The sequence below is a fragment of the Pinus tabuliformis genome, chromosome 2_2, assembly GCF_031772625.1.
Source record: "Pinus tabuliformis cultivar Carrire ecotype Pingquan chromosome 2_2, CPIR1, whole genome shotgun sequence".
Classification (NCBI taxonomy): Eukaryota; Viridiplantae; Streptophyta; class Pinopsida; order Pinales; family Pinaceae; genus Pinus; species Pinus tabuliformis.
In genome coordinates this window covers 77,909,718-77,934,225 of record NC_142300.1, presented here as the reverse complement: position 1 = coordinate 77,934,225, position 24,508 = coordinate 77,909,718, and the positions used below count along the sequence as shown (strand labels likewise).

The following is a 24,508-nucleotide window of genomic DNA, read 5'->3' as shown; positions in this document are numbered from 1 at the left end:
AATTTTTTTTTTTGTGTTTTTAAATTCATAAATAAATTTAACCTTCTAAATAACTTCTACACATTTGAAATTTGCAAATTATAGAACTAAAATTTATAATTCCAACAAATCTTTATTAGATTTAGAGCAAAATTAGCTCTATAACATGTCAAAAAAAAAATCTAAAATTAAAACTACTTGCTAAAAAATAAATAAATTTTGGACATGACAAATGTTGACAGTTGCTCACTTGCTAGATAAATCATAATATGCTCTATGGTTTATGTTTTATAATATGCTTAAATGTTTTATGTTTTATAATATGCTTAAAAATTTGATGTATGTTTGTAATAGCTAGAATATAGATGATTGTTGTACATACTAGTAACTACAATGGAATCATGGATGCCATATCTATCTTGATTTATGCAAAAATATGCATGTTTTCATGTCTTCTACAATTAATTTGGTATTTGGGATGTTTGTTTTGAGTATAAATGCAAAAAAATATAAAAATATATATATATATAGCAGACGCTTCCGCGGACGCTTCGCTTCCTAGATTTTTGGAAAATGACGCTTCCGCTTCGCTCCCGCTTCGTGCAACATTGGCTGCAACTAACACTTCAGCGATATCCAATAGCATCCAATTTTACTTCTTCAATTATCCAATAACAATAGAGAAATAGTAGATAGAACAATTTAAACAAATGCACAATGAAAGACAGTCCAGAGACAAGAGACACAAATTTTGGTCAATGATGAGGGCAAAACCCACTATGAGGAAAACCATTGCAAATCTTCTTCTTATTGGATTGACTTCAAACATTCAATAGAGAAAGAGTACATCATCCAATATCCAATTTCAATATCCAAATAATGTCAATATGTCAAGCAACTATCAAGAGAGAGATGAAGTCAACTGTAGTCAAATCTGATCTTCCTAAAATCTGCTAAAGTCAACAGCAGTCAACTATTGTCAAAGTGTGCCCTAACCAGAGATAGGACAATAGTGAAATGGTCTTCAAAGGAGCTCAGTCTTGGAGCAATTTTTGCAGCCTTCTTAGCAGAACAAGTCAACATAGAGGAGTAGCGTGCGGTCAAAGTTTGTCATTAGGGCTTCAGTCAAGTAGCACAGATTGCCTTGAATTTAGCACCAATAATTGCGGCCTACTAGAACATAAACGATTCACCCAAAAAGGCAGTCAAAACATCCCAATAATGCCCAAGACAATGTTGTTCAACGCCCAGAAACAGCCCTACAATTTGGCCTAATCAAAATCAGCCACCTGTCTAACGTCTCCAGTGGCATATCTCAATCCAAGGTTAATAGTCCCATGTACATATCTCAACACATGCTTGGCAACGACCCAATGTACATGATGAGGCTCAGTCATAAACTGGCTCAAGGTGTTAACTGCAAAACATATGTCGAGGTGAGTATTTACAAGAAAAATCAGTGCATCAACCAATTGTCTATATTCAGAAGGGTTTGCTAGGTCCAGTCCAACAGCTTTTCCACACATCTTCTTGAAATTCATCTCCACAAGTGTAGGCAAAGATTTGCACTCAACCATGCCAAATCTCTCTAGAAGTTCCACAGCATATTTTCCTTGTGAAAGGAAAATCTATTGAAAACTGTAACTAGGTTCAGTCTTCATAATGACATGTAATTGTGACTTTTGTAAATAATGTAATGAGGAAAATAAAATTAGTTTTGTAAGCCTTGCTTCATGGGTTTCATGAGCAAGTGATTTTATTTTAGATGGCTCCCATTGATAGCCTTTGGATTTGTCATCAAGGTCAAAGAATAAATGTCATGTATGAAGAGCTCTTCTTGAGCATATGTAAAATGTATATGAGTCAACTAAGTGTCTAGAAAGCCCTCCAATAACAAGCACAATCCTCTTCTCTTGATGTCTGCTTCTATATCGGTGACAAATTCATGTCGGCTCACATTAAGGAGACCCACCCATTTGAATGCTCATGTCGGCTTGAGTATATGGACGAACCACTATATATAAGAGGCTAGGCTCTTCGCATAAACACAGAGAAAGATCTTCGCATATCTCTGAATTTTTGGGAGAAGGAAAAGAGACTCAGGTTACCTTTGTTTCGATGAAGGCTACAAGGATGCATGCTACAGTTCTGTAAGGGAATTTGGATCCCTCTTATCTAGAGATCACAGTAACAGCGAAGAAGAAGTTTTGGTCTTTCTGAGGAGAAACTACAGTCAGAAATTCGGTGGTCTCTCATTGTGATTTCGGAAGACAAAAACAGTGAATAATTCGGATACCTCCATTTGAGTGGCCTAGTGCAGAAGACAAGTTCATATAGGAGAATACAGTGACACTATTTCGATGTTGAGGACAGTCCATTGTTCGTAAGATAAGAAGACTATGTTTCAGTTCAATTTCTGTTTAGATAAATAAGTCTCGGTGTTGCCACAGGGATAAGGATCCAATGCTAACCTCGCTCAAGTCACAGTCTCAATGATGCTATAGTTTGGACATGATTACAGTACAGTAATGAAGTCTTTAATGATATTACAGTGATGGATTTTGGAGCTCTCTCATTGCTATCACAGTGAAGGTCTCTAGTGATGTAGTCTCAGCAGTGGAAGAGGAATCTAGAAGACATAAGCAAAAGAGGACCTATGTCTTGATCATGGAGTGGCTAATAGGTCAAGGGTCTTGGTCTTGGCATTCGTCAACTGGAATCTCTATAAGAATAATTTGTGCAAGTTTTCCTCTCAAGAAGGAGAGGTTTTGGCCCTAGCTCATAGCCTACATGTTGTGTCTCTTGTATATTTATGTTCATGCATTGTTTACTGCTTGATAAAGAAGAACACTAATAATCTAACATGAAGAAGATCCTAATCTAAACAAGTAAAAAGCATTCACAAGCAGTGATTAATAGAAGAGAAATCACCAAATGCTAATGCCCTAGATTTCTCAACATGGTATCGGAGCTAAGGCGTTGAAGTCAAAGGAAGGGCATCTAATCAAAGAGACACTCAAGGATCGAGTTTCAAGAAAGGCATCTAAGCAAGTTGAAGGTTATCAAAGCAAAAGATCAATATCTACATTGAAGAATAAAACCCTAGATCGAAGAAGCAATCTACAAACAACAAAAATTTTGGATCCTCTAGTCATCATCAAAAGACCACAAAGACCCTCATCAAGTACAAAGCAAGGTAGCTCGAAGAACTTTAAAGATGAAGATCACATCATCTTGAAGAAATTCGAAACCCTAGAAGCAATTCTGATTTGCACTCATTCACTACCGAGGAAGCCGAAGTATCTTGAAGGCTAGGAGGCATTATCATCATCTTCAAGGTTATAAAGCAAGCAAGGATCCTCTCCTTCTCCTTGAAGAAGATCATACGAGAAAGCAGCAAATCATCCTCATCAAAAGGAAGCCAAATCAAAAGACGTTGTCATCATAACAGGAGCAATCTTTTTTATTGAAGAGAGGATTTTCATTTGGAAGAAGATCATCCAAGAGGGAGCACTAATACATCTTCTTCAACCATCATCAAAGTGATCAAGTAGAAGATTTCATCTTCACTTGTCAAGTAAGTATCTTTCATTCTTTAATTAAATTTGGTAAAATGACTTTGTGCTTGCAAGGAGATCTATAAGTTGGTTGGGTCATCGAAATTTCGTGCATGAAAAAGGAGGATAGGCATAGTCCTCAAAGAAAGTGAAGTCATTAAACACATCAAAAGGCCTCCTCTAAATTCATGGAAAGGGATTCTTATGAAAGGTCCCCTCATATAGCAATATTGGAGACAGAGATGTATATGATAAGCTCGTAAGAATATTCTCTTGAGATGCGATAAAGAAGGCAACGTGACTTAGATCTAATCTACACAAAATCGAAGGTATCAAAGAATGAAGGGATATTTTCATAAGATCTCAACTGCGAAATCTGGGAGAGATGATAAAAAGATAATCATCATTGTTCTAAATGCACTAACTAATGAACAAGGTAACAAATATCCACAAGGATAAGAAAGTTACCTCATTCAACAACTTGAGGTTTCTATGCAAGATAGAAGAAGACAAGTTGAGGGAAAAAAGAGTTGAAGGTTAAAGGACTCAAACCTTTGCAGAAAGGAAAAGGAAGTTTGGAAATTTGTTCCTCGGAAAAAGAAAGAAGAGCATAGTTGAGATTCAATGCTCTAGATGTAAAAATTATGGACATTACAAAAAAGTTTGTCTTAAAGGGGCAATATCAAAAGAAGAGAAGAAGCCCATATCACTGAAGAAGAGGAGGAAGCTGAAAAGAAGAAGTCCAGGAAAAGAGGAAGTAAGAGATCTCTACTATTTCTGAGATAGTCTCCCTTACAAAGGGGTCTTAACATAGCTTCTAGATCTTATGTTATACAATATGGCTATAATAAATAATAAGATGCATCGTGGCATCATGGAAGCATTAGAAACAAGAACTCGTGACATCACCATAGGAAACATGAAGGATGTCTGATAGTCAACTTTGAAGGATATAGCTCTTGAGTCTCGGTGACCTCATTGAAAGATCAAAGGAAGAAGTCATCTAGGACAAGTCTCATCATACATCAGTTAAAAGGGGAAACATCTGTTGAATCAGGATATGCGGGATGGAATCCTCATTAGAGGATTTGTCGATCTAGAGAAGAAGCAAGTGTTTCATGCGGAACTCCAACTTGTGGAGTTCATGGGATAACGGTATGATGACCTGAGAGATGAAGCAGATCAAGGGGTTGAAGATCTTTTCAATCAAGGAAGCTGTTGAAAGAAGGCTAGATGACCTAAAGAGGTATGTATGCTTGTATTTAATATTATAATGTCATGTTGTATGGTTGCAGGTAACATGGACCATGACTTCTCGCTTGAGAAGCATGATAGGATCTCCTCCTATGAAACGATGCAAGAAGGCATAAGTCGCACCAGATGAAATCAACATAATATGTCCTCATATGAAGTATGAGGTGGTTGACTACAATTAAGGAACTCTGATTGGAAGCTCCTGGGAATGAAGTGTGAAAAGAAAGGAAGAGATCGTGAAAGTATGCAACAAAGGTAAAAGGCATTCAACATCTGAGTCCAAGAAGAGTTGACTAGAATATCTCCCAGAAAGATACGAAGACTCTGTTAGGAGTCGGAAAAGGATGGAGACCCTTAACAATGAATATCTTTGGGAAATGTGTCAACATGTATGCAAGATGTTGATACCTACAGGAAGATGTCATGAAGAAAGACCATCACTAAGGTAATTTTGATTTAAATGTTCATCTCTTATTTTTGAACTAATATCTGGATGGGCTTCTGTAGGACTGTCGAAGGGAAGATCTGTGGATGACTTCCAAGAGGACCATATTGAAGGATGTAAGATCCTTCTGGAAAATATGGCATGAAAGCTGAATGACATGAAGCGAAGCCAGATGGAAATCTGATGGATCACTTTATGACAAAAATGAAGAAATGACTAACTCATGGATGAAAGTGATGGATGGTATGTGCCCTACGAATAAGTCCCCGAAAGATGAAGACTCCCTGACAAAAGAAATTGACGACATCAAAGAAGGAGGAGTTCTTCAGGCAGCGAGTCGTTCCACTTGAAGAGTTGTTGTAGGTCCCTAGTTAAGAGGGAGTCGGAAAAAGAAGTTTCTTACTCGGAAGAAACTTGAAAATTCCTAAGCCAAGAGGGAGCTTAGGTACTTTCCTTTTTGGTAGGAACGAGTACATTCCTTTACAGGAATATGTCCTCCCTATTTGAGAGGGAGAGATAGACATGTCATTTTGGTCTTCACCTGGGAAGACAGAATGGAGGATTGGGTAATCATTTGGCATTTGATACTCTTTGGGGATGAGATAGGGCATCCAATGGAAGAGTAGTCATGGAGGACCGATATTCTTTGAGGACTGGGGAGTCCAAGATAAGAATAGCCCTCATGGAACATATCCTGAGAGAACCCGGGTGGGGTATGTTCCGAGAGAGACAATGATCTTGCCTGCATTGAGCTTAGATCTTGTGGAGATAAGAAGTTGTTAGTCAAGACCTTGCTATGTAACAATGTTGGTTGATATGATGTTATCCAAATGAGTTGCCAATCTAATTCTTCTTATGAGAAATTCTTCAGATTGAGAATGAACAAGTACCATTATGAATCAATGTTATCAGAACCGAACCGGTCATCGCACCAAAAAACATTGTGGATCGGTAACCGGTCGGAACCGGAAAAACAAACAAACAAACAAACAAAACTGGTTTACCTAAAATACATAAAATATTCATATTTTAAAGAAAAAACAAATATATTCATGTACATCCATATGAATCTAAACCATTTATACACAAATATGCAAAATTTCTCATTTATATAGCAAGTAATAGTGCACATAACCAAAATAGCACTTAGCGCAAAACATCGTTGAACAAAAATGCTACACTCATCGAGAAGCAGGCTCTAAAAGGCCTTTATAGTCCAAAATAACATGCTAGATCATAGTATTATACTACATCCTACAATGCTACAAGCTACAACTATAGCAAATCAATGATCAAATCATCAATCATCATCCTCCTCATCCTCATCTAAAGAATGAGTAGCATCCAAGTCTGCAATGGGATTACGGCTTGATTCCCCTGGCCCTGAAGCTGCTACTGGTGCTTCTAATATATCTGCCTCTGCATCCTGTGGAGGTGGGTCCAAGTCCAACCAAGAAAGGTCTTCATTGTCAAATGATGCGAGTTGACTCTCCACAACCCAGTCTGATGTTGGATCAAAGTCACCCAAGACAATGTTTCTTGTTTCAGGGGTTTTATTTAGCAATTGATTGCGCCTCAACCTAAGGTTGTACTGAACAAAAACCATGTCATTCAATCGCTTTTGCTCCAAACGGTTCCTCTTCTTAGTGTGTATACGCTCAAACACACTCCAATTCCGCTCACACCCTGAAGCACTACATGTTTGACTCAAAATTCCAATTGCAAATTTTTGAAATTGAGCGCATTCACTACCAAATTGTTGCCACCAATATGCTGCAAAAAGAGTGGAAGGAAAAAAGGTATTAGCAAATGAATTTGAAAGTTGAAATCAAATGAAAAAATTATTAATACAAGAATTTGCAAATTTTAACAGTTTTTACTTGGGGGACTCTTTGCTCTATTTCTTATAGCCATAGAAATTCCAAATGTACTAAGACTCTCACTAAAATTCAAGAGCTTGTTATGAATTTGATCTCGAGGCTTGGAATTTGGGATCATGCACCCAATGCATTTATACAATCCCCCTAAAACCTCCCCATCAGCCTCAAAATTGGTAGTGTAATGGTACCTTCAAAATTCAGAAAACAAAAACATATTAATCGAGTCAACAAAACTAAAAGTTAAAACTTATAACTTATAAGAAATGAGAAATGAAATCCAAAATTACATACCTTGGATATAAGTAGTAGCCGGTTGCATGTAAAGGTCTATGGAGTTGTTTGTTCCATCTTTCATCAATGATTCTCCATAAAGGAATGTATTTTTGTCTTTTATCCCCATATGTTGCTTGTTCCTTGGCCTGATCCATGGCCTCATAAACAAAACCCATAGTAGATTTATCACTATCCACCATCCGCAAAACTCTGACAAGAGGCTCACTAAATAGCACAATCTCCTCTGCCTTTGACCAAAATCTTTTGTCAAATACTTGGTCAACCATATGTTTCCCTTCTGCCTTTTTGCTCCAATTAGATGAATTCCATTCATCACATGAAAACATCTTCCTCAAGTTTGTTTTTTGTTGAACAAGGAATTGCAACGAAAAGAAGTTGGTTGCAAATCGTGTGATGGTCGATCGAACAAGCTCTTTACCCCCTGTGTGTTTTCTCATAAGGTTTAAAACCCATGAGTGGCTGTAGATGTACCTGGTTATGGATTTTGCATCTTCCACATACTTCTTCACCCACTCAATTTTGCCAATATCCTCAAGCATGAAGTCCAAACAATGGGCTGCACATGGAGACCACCAAATGGTGGAATGTTTTTCTTCCAACATCTTTCTCGCTGCAACATAATTAGAGGCATTATCTGTGATAACTTGTACAACATTTTTAGACCCTACTTTCATAACTACTTCATCCAAAAGACGAATTAGCAATTGTGCATCTTTCACCTGATCAGATGCATCAACAGATTTGAGAAACGCAGTACCTTTTGGACAAGCAATTAAGAAATTCAGTATGGTGCGAGATCTACCATCAGTCCATCCATCAGACATAATTGTGCATCCTGTTTTGGTCCATGATTGCTTGCACTCTGTAGAGTACTCTTCTATTCTTTGGGCCTCATTTTGTTAAAGTGACCCCCTGATATCATGAAAGCTAGGGCCTTTGAAGCCTGCTCCACATGAAGTTATAACATCAATCATGGGCTGATAATATGCAGAATTAGTAGCATTACAAGGTATGTTTGCATCATACCACCATCTAGCAATACATTCATATGCAACCTCCTCCTCTATTTTCTTCCAATTAGCATCAAGGGTTGGTTGAGAACCAGGGGTGGTTCGGGGTACAAAGAAGCAGTCAATCCCTTTACAGGTTGTTGTCCTCTTCAAGTTTAAACCACTTGAACTACCCTCTCCAACTTTAGAAGGGAAACTAGAGGATTCTTCAAAACTGGGCACATGTGCTTCAAAATTAGGGTCACTATACATGGCATCATCCTTATGACTTTTGGCTATATCTTTTTTAAGTCTTTTTTCCCCTTCTCTTCATTGTAGGATTCAATTAAACTTTCCATCTCTGCTTTGAAATCATCAGAAACATTTTCACAAGGTTTTACTTGTCCTCTCCAATATGCTAGGTGTTCTTTGATTCTATGGATCCCCCCACCCTTAACTTCTTTACCGCAACAATAGTTGCAGACTTTTACCCCTTCTTCATTTTAATGACAGTGAACCCAAACTAGATCATTCTTGTTTTTGAGGGCCATGGGGAAGAATAGAAAAATCTCATAGAAAACCCTATGGTATTTAGAATTTTATCACATTTTTTACAGAAAAATAAAAGAGTAGAAACAATGAAATACCTGGAGAATATCTGTAAATGTTGAGAAGAGAAGAAGCTTCAGCCAAGCTGAAAATAAGCTCTTCAATTAGCTCCAAAATCTCCTTCAGAAATTTTCCAATGAAATATCTCAAAATAACCCTGCAAATTACAATATTTTTTGAGAAAAATAAAAGAAATCTGAAATTCTGAATTCTGCATTAAAAAACTGGGTTTTTAAAATTTTAAAAGAAGAAAAATAAAACATTAATGGTAGAAAAAATACCTTGTATTTCCCTCTTAATTTGCTAAAGAAAATCAACTCCACAGCAGCCCCTACAAATCTACATAAAAACACTAGGGTTTTAAATTTTTATGGGAAAAAAATAGTTGATTTTTAGAGAAAAATAGAAGAAAAGAAAAAGAGAGTTGTAATTTCCTTGATTTGCCCTCTAAATATTTAGGAGAAAATCAGCTCCAAAATCAGCTATTTAGCAACCCCAATAAAATAAAATAAAATCTTCCACCAATTGCAAAAACCACTGAAGAAAACCCAAAAATCTCTGGGAAAAAATAAATCTTTGAAGTAGCTCAAAAATATTCCAACCCAAAAGCTCTCCAAGACTCCAATCAGCTCTTCAAATCTGCAAAAAATCTCTCTCGGAACAACCCTGCAAAAAATCTCCCTCGGAACAACCCTGCAAAAAATCTCCCTCGGAACAACCCTGCAAAAAATCTCCCTCGGAACAACCCTGCAAAAAACTCTCCAAATTCTCCTCATCGAACTTAGCTCAAGAAATGCAAGAGACTCGAATGAATAGTGACTAAATAGTGAGTAGAATAGAAGGGGTGGGGGTGTTTAAATCAGTGTGGAAAAAGTTGGGAAAAAATCGGGATTAAATCCCCAAAACGCGATTTTTTTGGCTAGCCGATTATATCGGCTGATTTTTTGCCGATTTTTTCCCAGTCGAAAAAATCGGGATTAAATCGAAAAAGTCGGGATTAAATCAGGACTTTTTCCAAAAAATCGTGGTAGTTTCTTTAATGATTTTTTTTTCTTTGAAAAAATCGGGATTTTATTGAAAAAATCGGGATTTTATTGAAAAAGTCCGGATTTTTTAAAAAATGAATATTTTTGTATTTTTTTAATTTTGCCGACTTTTTCGAAAAACTCCCGACTTTGCCGAGTTTTTCAACTTTTGGACCCTTGCCGAATTAATCCCGACTTTGACTTTTTCCACATTGGTTTAAATAGTTTTAGGGGGGGGCCTAGATTAGGTTTAGAATTTAGGAAAAATAATATTATATAAAAATAAAAAATAAAAAATAAAAACAAAAACAAAAAATTCAAATTTTTGGCTTACCTAGCCACGCGGCCATGGGGCCCGCGCGCTGGCAGAACCAGTTTGGAACGGGCCAGACCAATTCGATACCGAACCGGTCATTTCTAGTTCGGAGAGCTGGTTCGAACCAATTTTGCCTCCAAACCGGTTGGACCGGCCAGTTTTGTCGGAACCAGTTCGATGTCGATAACACTGTTATGAATACCTCCCTAACTAAGAGCGAGTGTTGAAAAGTGTAACTAGGTTCAGTCTTCATAATGACATGTAATTATGACTTTCGTAAATAAAGTAATGAAGAAAATAAAATTATTTTTGTAAGGCTTGCTTCATGGGTTTCATGAGCAAGTGATTTTGGCTCCCATTGAGAGCTTTAGGATTTCTCATTAAGGTCAAAGAATTAATGTCATGTATGAAGAGCTCTTCTTGAGCATATGTAAAATGTATTAGTCAACTAAGTGTCTAGAAAGCCCTCCAATAACAAGCACAATCCTCTTCACTTGATGTCGGCCTCTATATCAATGACAAATTCATGTCGCCTCACATTAAGGAGACCCACCCATTCGAATGCTCATGTCGGCTTGGGTATATGGACGAACCACTATATATAAGAGGCTAGGCTCTTCACATAAAGACAGAGAAAGATATTCGCATATCTCTGAATTTTCGAGAGAAGGAAAAGAGACATGGGTTACCTCTGTTTCGGTGAAGACTACAAGGATGCATGCTTCAGTTCTGTAAGGGAATTTGGATCCCTCTTATCTAGAGATCACAGTAACAGTGAAGAAGAAGTTTTGGTCTTTCTGAGGAGAAACTACAATCAGAAATTCGGTTCTCTCACTGTGATTTCGGAAGACAAAAACAGTGAATAAGTCGGATACCTCCATTCGGATGGCCTAGTGCAGAAGACAAGTTCATATAGGAGAATGCAATGACATTGTTTCAGTGTTGAGTAGAGTCCAATGCTCGTAAGATAAGAAGACTATGTTTCAGTTCAATTTCTGTTTAGATAAAGAAGTCTCTGTGCTACCATAGGGAGAAGGATCCAGTGCTAACCTCGCTCAAGTCACAGTGTCAATGATGCTACAATTTGGACATGATTACAGTACAGTGATGAAGTCTTTAATGATATTACAGTGATGGATTTTGGAGCTCTCTCATTGCTATCACAATGAAGGTCTCTAGGGATGTAGTCTGAGCAGTGGAAGAGGAATCTAGAAGACAAAAGCAGAAGAGGACTCATGTCTTGATCATGGAGTGGCTAATAGGTCAGGGGTCTTGGTCTTGGTCTTGGTATTCGTCAATTGGAATCTCTATAAAAAGAATTTGTGCAGGTTTTCCTCTTAAGAATGACAGGTTTTGGCCCTGGCTCATAGCCTACATGTTGTGTCTCTTGTATATTATGTTCATGCATTGGTTACTGTTTGATGAAGAAGAACACTAATAATCCAACATGAAGAATATCCTAATCTAAACAAGTAAAAAGCATTCACAAGCAGTTACTAATAGAAGGGAAATCACCTAATGCTAATGCCCTAGATTTCTCAACCAAATCTCACCCGGCGTTTGCCATACTTCTAGTTCCAAAAAATAGTGCATCAAACCAAGCTCTTTCATCTCGAATTTGAAAGCCAACTTCCTCTTACATTCTAGAATGAGAGGGTCTGCACTTGTCATGAATAAGTCATCAACATATAATACCAAAATGAGAGGCATACCTTGGATTGTTTTGAAGTACAAGTTTGGATCAGCATTGCTCCTTGTGAATCCCAACTTTATCAAGTAGTTGTCGATACGAGCATACCAAGCACGAGGTGCTTGCTTCAATCCACACAGAGCTTTCTTCAATCAGCATACATGTGTCTTCCTGTCATAAACTTCAAATCCTAGAGGTTGTTCTACGTACACTTCTTCTTGCAGCAAACCATGTAAGAAAGTAGTCTTCACATCCATTTGATGAAGAGTCCATCCCTAACTTGCAGCAAGTGCTACCATCAAACGAATGGTTGTATATCGTGCCACCGAAGCAAATATATCATCGTAATCTTCTCCCTCTTTTTGAAAGAATCGACAGGCTACAAACCTTGCCTTGTATTTTTCAATGCTTCCATCAGCCCCATGCTTAATCTTATATAGCCATTTGGAGGTTGCAACAGATCTTCCCTTTGGTCTCGGTACAATATCCCATACATCATTTTTCATAATAGACTCATATTCTTCGACCATTGCATACTTCCAGAATCGTTCCTCCACGGCTTCTTCAAAAGTACTTGGATTAGCTTGAATCATATTGTTCATAGCTACAACATAAGCTTGGTACCACGAGCAGCAACATGTTTCTCGGCATCTTGTAGAGTGTCCTTGAGCCAAAGTGGTCTTTTCCTTGTATGGGGATCGAGTGAAGAAGGATCCAAAGGGTCCATAGGCTCCATGGGATCATCAACAATGTCCTTCTCGGATTCAGGCACAGAAGGACCTTCTAGAATATCCATATCATCACTCTTGTCTTCAGGGAGAGGAGGCGGAGGGAGGTCCCTTGCTTTTCTAAGGGCAACATCTTCATTAAATGTTACATCCCTGCTAATTTCAACCTTCCTTTGACCATAAATATATATTCTAAATGCTTTAGAATCTTCACTATATCCAACAAACGTACCTTTCCTTCCTGTAGCTTCTAGCTTGTTTCTTTTGTCCTTCGGCACATGGAAGTATATGAGGCAGCCAAAAATTCGGAGATGACCAATATCGAGCTTGACACTTGTGAATACTTCCTCAGGAGTCTTGTTGTCCAAAGCTTGATGAGGCAACCTGTTTTGAACATATACTATTGTGTTTGTTGCTTCAGCCCAAAGGAACTTTGGCAGCTTTTGATCATGGAGCATGGCTCGAACAACTTCTACAATGGATTTGTTATCGCTCATACTGTACAGGCACTGTGATGACAACTTAGGTCGTGGGTTTTCACTCTAATCCCCAACCTCTCCATTTTAATTGACTTCCAACAGTAGACTATGGGGGGTAGGACTTATGGAAATGTGAAGATGAAGGACAAATTGGCAACCAACGAGTCTGGGAAACACAATTGACTGGCCTAGCTACTTGGTTAATTTAAACAAGATTTAAGGATTAGATTAAATTTATATGTGAGATCAGTGCCTTATGGAGTCAGCTTCTTGCTTATTATTAATTAAAGACCAAGTAACTAGATGGACAATCATTGCTTGGATGCTTCACTAACTTATATGCTATGCAAATCCCAAGGCCTAAGTGTGATGCAAGAATCTTGGTTACCTTTAGTTATATGCCTATTCTAAGTAAGACCTTCCTCTTAATTGTTTTGAACCAGTGTTTAGAGTATTTTGTGAGATGGAAGCCAACAGGAAGCAAGCAAAGGCTAGATTAACCATACCTCCCTCTGTTTTCCAACCACCCGATGTCTCCTGCGCTGCAGAGAATGTGGCTCTGACGACTGCAAGGTCACCGTGTTAACCACTAAAAAGGTGTTGAATTCCTCAAGCTAAATTGAGAAAGGTTGGCCCTAGATGTCTATCAATCAAGCTTATGATTTGAGGTGTGTTATTAATGCAACTAGACTTAGGATGCTTATGCAAGGTGTATGAGTGATTTCTTATGCTAAGATTGCGTAATGCTTAAGTACTTTGGTTATGATTAACCTTTATGACAAGAGTACTTAGAAATAAATGGAAAGACAATCTTATCACCAAGTATGTGTCAAATTATCAAGTGCCAATACTCAACAATAGATCAATTCAACTTAAGACAAAATTACCTTCCACGAGATGCTTAGACAATGTAATTGATAGCAATTCGGAGCACTTATCCACTTTAATGATTAAATATGAAATGTCAATGACAATTTCTTGAGACAATTCAAGATATTTCAACAAGATAAATGCTTATGCCAATATTACTTAATATCAACAATCACAAGATACTCAATTGGATTAGTGGCCTTTAAGCAAAGAACACCAATTAGAATGTCAATTGAGAAAAACAAGTTACTTTAATGCCAATCCAAAGATTTCAAATAAAGAGCATTTAGATCTTAATGAGAGTATCATTCACCAATGAAGCAATAATGAAAACAATATTCACCAAGGCTCTTTTGATTAGAAAGTAAGACACAATTAGAAAATAATGTCCAATGATGATTACTCAAAGAGACAGCAAGATTATTTAGATCAATGTGCTTTAGAGAGAGTGAACTTATAAAGAGATGAGCTTTGATACTTATGAAACTCACAAGAAACACAATGTTAGATTCCAAATATCAATGCTAGCAACCTAATAGCACATGAAACCATGAAACAAGGAACAATTATTATCAATGGAGTATGAGCAATGAAATTTCTCAAGTCACTTATGTCCCAATCACATTCAAATGAGCAATTATTATGCCTTTAGGACAGCAGCAAGTAAAATCACTCTAGATCCAAAAATGACAAGCATGTATGAACCAAATATGAGCAATGAGACACCCAATGACTTGCCAAGTGAAAATATAAGCTAACCAACCTTCTTATGATGTATTTTTCAGTGTTATATCAAATTTCAATGCACTTATGACAGCAGTAAGACAATTGTGAAAACAGTGAGCCACCAATATGAGAATGTGTGCCAAAATGTGCCAAACAATTGCCAAATGCCAAAACAAGCTTATCAAACTGAAATTTTAGATTCTTTAGCCCTTTATGATGTAATTATCAGATCTGATCACACTTGTTATGCAGAGATATTCAGTCAACAAATCAGTTAGATTTATGCCCAAGAAACAATGCCCAATTCACAAAATGACTAGTAAACTTATACCATGAATTTCTTAGTGCATTTAGGCAACTTATATGTGATTTTTAGAGCATTTAAATTTAAATTTAGTCATTGTTATGAATGTATTCAGAGAGCTGTAGTAAACAGTGAAAGAAAATATGGTTTAGAAATCAAACCCCCTACCTCTAGGCCTAGATGATCACTTGCCCAATTTGCCAAAAAAATTCCAATGTCTGGAGCACCTGCAAACACCAAACTTTGAGCCAAATTCTCCTGCAAAACCCACCAATATTCAGTCCAGAAATCAAATGACCAACTGAAGGATGAATGAGGGCAAATAAGGGCTAAGAGGGGGCAAAAGGGAAGGGAGAAAGGCCTTGTACGCCTATGGCTAAGGCCTAGAGGCCTAGAAAACCCCACAACAGAGGAGGGAGGGCCTAGGTGGGCCCACGGCAAGCCTTAAAGGTTGTCGTCCATGTTGAGGAAGGGGCCGCAAGGCCTTAAGGGGTTGCGGCCTAGGGTTGAGGCCTCAATGAGACCTGCAACAAAAGGTTATAGCGAAGGCCGAGAGGCCTAAGGCGCATGGCAAGGAGGGAAGGAGGGTCGAAAGGGAGACGGAGCGCAAGAAGGATCTGCGGAGGAGGAATAAGGGGAGAAAAGGGAAGACGGAGGAGGGAGAATGCCAAGCGGAGGCATAAGGAGGGAGGTCGAGACCTTTAGGCCTCATGGCCAGGCTTAATAGGGCCAAAAAAGGCTGACACGGGGGCTAGAGGGCTGACGTTGAGGCTAGGAGGAAGATGTTGGGCCTCGGAAGTCTAAAAAAAACTTGAAACCCCTGCCCAAAAAAAATATTTTGCTTCAGGTTTTCAATTTCTGCAAAATTCTCCAATTGTTGGCCCGAAAAAAATTTATAGAGGCTAGATCTTACCCTCAAGGGCCTAGATCTAGCTCTAATCCAACAATTTTCTTTTGATTCACCTGCACAAATAAATATACAATATCCCAAGACTTCAATATATACAAAAATTTAAAATCCCAAAACCCCAGAAAAAACCCCAACTGCAAAACAAGGGTTAGAAATTAAAATAATTATACAAAATATACAAGTGTACAATGCTTAGAAGAATTTTTTAGAATAAATTTTTTGTAAATTTTGACAATGGCTAAATGTAATTCGAAAAATAAATGCCAAACCACAACCTTAGCGAAGTTATAAAATCATATAATATATTCAGAATCCAAACATGGTCAATCTGTGCCCACAGTTTGTGAACTTGGAGCCCAAGGGATGGGGAACCTGAAAACTCTATATATTTTTCTCAAGAATAAACCATTAGAACATACAATGAAACGAATCACCTAAGATCAGCCCAAAACTTACCAATACAATGTTCTTATCATCTACAATGAAATAATGATTCAATTAAATTTTAAAGCACAATATAGGAATGTCTGTACCCAGCACATACCACAAATCAGCGAGACAAAGACACCATGAACTGCACCCCAAAGTCTTTTATTATGATTATCAAAACGTTCCCATCGGGACAGTGGCTTCACATCAGCTTTTACAAAGTTACACTAGCCAAAAATCAGTTAGGTTGAGACACAAATGACCTCTAATTTATAGATAAATCCTCCAAGTGGAAAATAAAGGCTAGTTAGCTTGATCTCCATCATAATAATCTCGACCATTGATAGATCCTTGATCAACTTTTAATCTTTGCCGTCGAAAATACTTATTTTTGAGGAACTTTCGAATTTCTCATTAAAACCATTTTTTATTAGCTCAAAAATAATTATTTTGATCTAATTTCCTCAAAAAATTGACTTTGACTCAACCACCAAGGCCAAGGGTCCATTTTTTCTTGAAATTTCCAATATTCCCTTGGTGAGGGACCTCCAAAAATTTATTTCTTCATGACCCGCGAGTTTTTCCACTTGGAGAATTTAATTTCTCTAACATTTTAATTTTTTTACTCTAATTAATTAATTTTCTGACTTAGGATTAATTTTATTTTTCCCAGAAAAAAAATAATAATTAATTGAAAATTGAGGGGATTACTTATTTTTCCTCCTTCAAATATTTTACCATGGTGTCTAAGTATGAAGGGCCATGCACTAAAATATTTTTTTACATAGGATTTTACAAATTCAACCCTCAAAGGGGGAATAACTCGTTCGTTATAGACCCTCAAAATACACACAGTTCTGCGACACAATATGATCTAGTAGACCAAGTGACTTGTAATAAAATAATTTAGTCAATTAGCTTAAATTATTCCCAAATCATTCTTACAAAAGACGTGACTAAAACACTAGGCCTCACCTAAGACTTTAACGATAATTTAAACCCTAGCTTTGGATGAGGCTAGAGGGAAAAAGTCAGTCGATCATCCGCGTTTAGAAACATAGATAAATCAGTGAGACAAAAAACCTCCTAGGATGAAATGTGTCGCCAAAATTATAGGCCTACCTAGGTTGTTACATATATGCACCATATTACTAACATCATTTACACTACAAATTTTGAAGAATGGGTTTACAATGACTCAAAAAGTTGATGGTTGTTGATCTTGATCCTTTGAAACTACGGTACAATTGCATCCTTGGAACTTTGACAAAATGTGTGCAGCAAGACCTGTTCTTTCTCTCAGCCACTCCATTTTTCTATGAAGTGTAGGGCACAATAGTATCCTTCTTAATTTTTTCCTTCTTGCAAAAGTCTATAAATTCATTTAAGATGTATTACCTGTCGTTGTCGGACCTGAACATCTTTATTTTCTTCCCTGTATGATTTTCAACCAAAGCTTTGAACTCCTTGAATATTTCGAATGCCTCATCCTTGTGCTTCAAATAGTATATCCATCTCTTCCTTGAGAAATCGTCGATGAAGGTGATGTAATAAAGATGACCCCCAAGAGAATGCGCAGGCATTGGACTACATATATCAGAATGAATGAGATGAAGGATGTATTTCGTCTTGTTTTCGCTAGGGGGGAATGATCCGCTTGTCTTCTTTCCACTAGCACATCCAAGGCATACTCCATCTTGTTGAGCTTGAACATTGGGGATCCCAAAGACCAACTTCTTTAATTTTGGAAGAGCATTATAATGCAGATGGGTCAGTCTTTGGTGCCACAAATCGCTTTGATGATTTGTATTATAGACCATAGCTAAGAGATGTCTTTCAGTGACTCTATAGAGTCCTTCAAACCTAGATCCCAATGTGAAGGCATTTCTCATATAGGATTTAGCAGGCCAAGTGAGTACTTTTCCTTTAATGAATGTAACCCTCATTCCTTTATCCTCTAAAGTAGGATATTGAAACCAAATTCTTCTTCAATCCCAACACATATAATACATCATGAAGCAAGATAGGTTCCCCATAGTTCAAGTGAAATTTGCCAGAACCAAAGCCCATTACGGGATGAGTGGTATTGTCACCGAGAATAATGTTCAAATTGGTCTCCCTCTCTACCAAATTAGAGAGAACCTCCTTATATCCAGAAAAGTGGTCAAAGGCCCCCCTATCAACCAGCGAGTTAACCCAAGAATTTGGATAGCTATGCTGCAAATGAATCCAGCTAGCATATCTCAATCCATCCAAGGTTAATAGTCGCAAGTAGAAATCTCAACACATGCTTGGCAGCAACTCAATGTACATGGTGAGGCCCAGCCATAAATTGGCACAAGGTGTTAACTGCAAAACATATGTCGAGGCGAGTATTTACGAGAAACATCAATGCACCAACCAATTGTCTATACTCAAAAGGGTTTGCTAGGTCCAGTCCAATGGTTTCTCCACACAGCTTGTTGAAATTCATCTCCATAGGTGTAGGCAAGGATTTGCACTCAACCATGCCAAATCTCTCTAGAAGTTTCACAACATATTTTCCTTGTGAAAGGAAAATCTCACCCAGCTTTTGCCATACTTCTAGTCCCAGGAAATAGTGCATCAAACCAAGGTCTTTCATCTCGAATTCGGAAGCCAACTTTCTCTTACATTCTAGAATGAGAGGGTCTGCCCTTGTCATGAATAAGTCATCAACAGAAAATACCAAAATGAAAGGCATACCTTGGATTGTTTTGAAGTACAAGTTTGGATCAGCATTGCTCCTTGTGAATCCCAACTTTATCAACTAGTTGTCGATACGAGCATACCAAGCACGGGGAGCTTGCTTCAATCCGTAGAGAGCTTTCTTCAATTGGCATACATGGGTCTTCCTGACATAAACTTCAAATCCTAGAGGTTCTTCTACATACAATTCTTCTTGCAGCAAAACATGTAAGAAAGCAGTCTTCACATCCATTTGATAATGAGTCCATCCCTGACTTCCAGCAAGGGCCACTATCGAACAAATAGTTGTATATCGTGCCACCAAAGCAAATATATCATCATAATCTTCCCCTCTTTTTGAGAGAATCCACAGGCTATAAACCTTGCCTTGTATTTTTCGATGCTTCCATTAGCCCCATGCTTAATCTTATAGAGCCATTTGGAGGTTACCATAAATCTTCGCTTTGGTCTCAGCACAATATCCAATACATCATTTTTCATAATAGACTGATATTCTTTAGCCATTGCATCCTTCCAGACTTGCTCCTCCACAGCTTCTTTAAAGACTTGGTTCAACTTGAATCATATAATTCATAGCTACAACATACGCTTGGTACTTGCATGGCTTCTTGCTTTCCCTGAAAGTTCCACAAGTAGCAACATGTTTCTCAACATCTTAGAGTGTCCTTGAGCCAAAGTGGTATTTTCCTTGCAGGGTGATCGCATGAAGGAGGATCGAAAGGGTCCATAGGCTCCATGGGATCGTCAACGATGTCCTTCTCAAATTCAAGCACAGAAGGACCTTCTAGAATATCCATATCATCACTCTTGTCTTTAGGAGGAGGAGGCAGAGGAAGGTCCCTTGCTTTTCTAAGGGAAACATCTTCATCGAATGTTGCATCACTGCTAATTTCAACCTTCCTTTGACCTGAAATATATATTCTAAATCCTTTAGAATCTTCACTATATCCAACAAGCGTACCTTTCCTTCCTGTAGCTTATAGCTTGTTTCTTTTGTTCTTCAATGCACCGAAGTATACAGGGCAACGAAAAATCCGGAAATGACCAATATCGGGCTTGACACCTGTGAATACTTCCTTGGGAGTCTTTTTATCCAAAGCTTGATGAGACAACCTGTTTTGAACATATATTGTTGTGTTGTTGCTTCACCCCAAAGGAACTTTGGTAGCTTTTGATCATGGAGCATGGCACGAGCAGCTTTTAGAATGGACCTATTCTTTCTCTCGACCACTCCATTTTTCTTGGGAGTGTAGGGAACAATGGTCTCCTTCTTAATTCCCTCCTTGCAAAAGTCTATAAATTCATTTGAGATGTATTCCTCGTTGTTGTTGACCTAAATATCTTTACTTTCTTCCTTGTATGATTTTCAGCCAAAGCCTTGAACTCCTTGAATATTTTGAATGCCTCATCCTTGTGCTTCAAATAGTATATCCATGTCTTCCTTGAGAAATCATCGATGAAGGTGATATAAAAAAGATTACCCCTAAGAGAATGCACGGGCATTGGACCACATATATCATAATGAATGAGATGAAGGATGTATTTCATCTTGTTTTCGCTAGAGGGGAATGGTGCCCTTGTCTTCTTTCCACTAACACATCCAGGGCATACTCCATCATGTTGAGCTTGAACATTAGGGATCCCGGAGACCAACTTCTTTAATTTTGGAAGAGCATCATAATGCAGATGGGCCAATCTTTAGTGCCACAACTCGCTTTGATGATTTGTGTTATGCGCCATAGCTAGGAGAGGTCTTTTGGTGACTCTATAGAGTCCTTCAAACCTAGATCCCAATGTGAAAGAATTTCTCATATAGGATTCAGTATGCCAAGTGAGTACTTTTCTTTTAATGAATGCAACCCTCATTCCTTTATCCTCCAAAGCAAATATCAAAACCAAATTCTTCTTCAATCCCGGCACATATAATACATCATGAAGCAAGACAGATTCCCTAGAGTTCAAATGAAATTTGATAGAACCAAAACCCTTTACAGGATGAGTGGTATTGTCACCAAGAATAATGTTCAAATTAGTCTCCCTCTCTACCAAATTAGAGAGAACCTCCTTATATCCAAAAAAGTGGTCAGAGGCCCCACTATCAACCAGCTAGTTATCCCAAGAATTCGAAGGAGATGAACTAGATAAAGCGGAAATAAGAATATATTCAAATTGATTAGTAGCATTACCTTCATATCTAGAGTTCCTTGATCTCTTTGGAAGACAATAATTATCTTCACGATCATCGAAGGAGTCTCTTCTTTCATTACTTCTTCTATCGTTTCTTCTTTCATATGACCTATTGTTGTTGAAGCCACAGTTATCCAATAACAGTAGAGCAATAGTAAATAGAACAATTTAAACAAATGCACAATGAAAGACAGCGAAGAGATAAGAGACATAAATTTTGGTCAATGACCAAGGCAAAACCCACTATGGGGAAAACCCTTGCAAATCTTCTCTTATTAGATTGTCTTCAAATGTTCAGCAGAGAGAGTAAATCATCCAATATCCAATTTCAATATCCAAATAATGTCAATATGCCAAGCAACTATCAAGAGAGAGATGGAGTCAACTATAGTCAAATCTGATCTTCCTGAAATCTGCTCAAGTCAACAGCAGTCAATTGTTGTCAAAGTGTGCCCTAACCAGAGATAGGACAGCAGTCAAATGGTCTTCAAAGGAGCTCGGTCCTGGAGCAATTTATGCGGCCTTCTTAGCAGAACAAAATGAGCCCAAAACAGTGCAATTAGGAGCAATCAAACCTGGTCAACATAGAGGAGTAGCCTGCGGTCAAAGTCTGTGATTAGGGCTTCGGTCAAGTAGCACAGATTTCCTTGAATTTAGCACCAATAGTTGTGGTCTGCTAGAACAGAAAGGATTCACCCAAAAACGCAGTCAAAACATGCCACTAATGCCTAAGCCAACGTTGGTTAACACCTAGAAATAGCCCTGCAATTCGGCCCAATCAAAATCTGTCACCTGTCCTTTGCACGTATGAGAGAAAACTTCCACTTATGTGTTGTACGAACCTGTAGGAAGAGGAGAAATATGTGTTGAGAGTTGATGTAGAAATTTTTCATTTCCCACCCCAGTTTTCAATTTCACCTTATTTCTCCCATATAGTTAAATGCCCTTTCCCATATCCATACATCCAACAACTGAAAAAAATAAATAAATAATAAAATAATAAAATAAAATAAAAAATAATAAAAATAAAAATAATAAAATAATAAAATTAAAAATAAAATTAAAATTAAAATAAAATTAAAATTAAAATAAATAAATAAAATTAAAATAATAATAATAAAAAAATTAAATTAAAATTAAAATAAAAAAATAAAAAATAAAATAAAATAAAATAAAATAAAAATAAAAATAAAAATAAAATAAATAAATAAATAAAAATAAAAATAAATAAATAAATAAAAATTTGCTAAAAACACAAATTCTGGAAATTTTACAGAATGCTAGAAAATGCAGAAATAAAAAAATCAACAGGTACAAACAGCCATTTAAACACAGTGATTTTTGGTCAAGGTGACCCTAGAAAAACCCCCTACAACTCTTGAGAAAAACCAGTTCGAGAGCTCTTTCTTATTTCTGAAAAATGCCTTTTTACAATGAGAAATATTCAGCAAAAATCAGCAAGCAAATTTTACAACTTATCTCGATTTTCGTGCCACACAACCAACTGGAAAACTGCTGTAAAGCTGTTGTATGGACTGTTGTACGAACCTCAATTTCTGTGCAGAAAATCAGCTGTACGGCCCTCTATTTCTGTGCAGAAAAACTGTTGTACAGCTCTCAATTTCTGTGCAGAAAATCTGTTGTACGGCCCTTGATTTCTGTGCAGAAAATCTGTTGTACAGCCCTCGATTTCTGTGCAGAAAATCTGCTGTACAGACTGTTGCACTGTTGTACGGCCTTCTCCTGCTGTACGGCCTGCTCCAAGCTGCTGTAAACTGCCTTGGAATGTGTGCCAAGCTGCTGCCTCCTTCTCCTCCTGCTCAGAAATCTCTCTTGCTCTCTTGCTCTCTCTCTCAATCTGCGCATGAAATAATGAATGACCTTTTCCTCCTTTAATCTAACCCTAAGTGACTTTTGGGTGATCCCTAAATCCAATGGCTGAAATAGATTGAGATCTAGGGCTGAAATTAAATGCTCATTTAAATCTCACTTTCTATTTTTTAATTCACCCCACTTTAATAAAGACCCACTTAGTCATTTATTTCCAAAGTCACTTTTCCTTTCTAATTTTTCATTGACTTTAATAAAGTCACTTTAAAATTAGACTTTAGTAACTTTATCACTTAAAGTCACTTTTAAATTAAATTTGACTTTATAAAAATTATAAAGTCACTTTAGGAGAAAAATTAAATTCTTTTGAACACTTTTCCCTAGGCCAAAAATCAAAGCCTTAGGGAACCACCTGTCCTCCGGTACCAAATTTCAACACCCTCTTACCGAGGAAGGTGTTCCTCACCACACCCATCTTGTCTCTGAAGTAGTCATGCTTTCCCCGTGGTAAGGCTTTGGTAAGAATATCTGCAACCTGCTCATCAGTGGGAATATACTCAAGCTTCACAGTGCCCTTCTGAACACAGTGTTTGATGAAATGATATTTGATCCCGATATGCTTTGACCTGTCATAAAATACTGGATTCTCCGTGAGTTTAATGCAACTCTGATTATCACAGTAAATCACTGAAGGTCTCAATGGCTGACCAAATAAGCCAAACAACATCTTGCGAAGCTAGATGGCCTCACAACTAGCTAGACTGGCTGCCATATACTCTGCTTCCGCTGAACTCAATGCTACTGACTGCTGCTTCCGGCTGAACCATGGCACTACTGCCGAACCCAACCCAAAACAGCACCCTGAAGTGCTCTTCCTATCAGAAGCACAACCTGCCCAATCAGAATCAGTATAACCTACCAATCTCACTCCATCCCCCTACCTGTAGTCCAGACCATAATCCACTGTCCCCTGCAAGTACCGCAAAATGTGTTTTGCAGCCACCCAGTGAACCTTCCTAGGCTCACACATAAACTGACTCATCGTGTTGACTGCAAAACAAATATCTGGTCTAGTGTTCACCAAATACATCAAGGAACCAATCAGCTGCCTGTACAATGTGGGATCCACCAACTCGGAATCCGAAGCATGAAGCTTCTTCCAGTTGGTGATCATCGATGTCGACATGAGTCTACAATCCTCCATGTGGAATCTGCTAAGGATGTCCACAATATACTTCCCCTACCCCAAGAAGAAATGCCCCTCCTCCTGCCACACCTCC

The 24,508-nt window shown here is 37.8% G+C and overlaps 2 protein-coding genes across 2 annotated transcripts in view; both read right to left on the bottom strand.

Annotated features, from left to right (window-relative positions):
- Positions 1-24,508, bottom strand: part of LOC149191530 (Ribosomal protein L20) — a 79,917-nt gene that overhangs the window by 39,675 nt on the left and 15,734 nt on the right. The gene's annotated exons all lie outside the window — the stretch shown is intronic.
- On the bottom strand, positions 6,460-12,640 carry LOC149191531 (uncharacterized). The gene is made up of 5 exons (XM_089406162.1): positions 12,426-12,640; positions 9,046-9,164; positions 7,407-8,166; positions 7,116-7,303; positions 6,460-7,008 (listed from the first exon to the last, which is right to left on the bottom strand). Exons 1-5 carry the CDS (start codon positions 12,638-12,640, stop codon positions 6,536-6,538), a joined length of 1,755 nt encoding a protein of 584 aa, XP_089262288.1. The 3' UTR covers positions 6,460-6,535.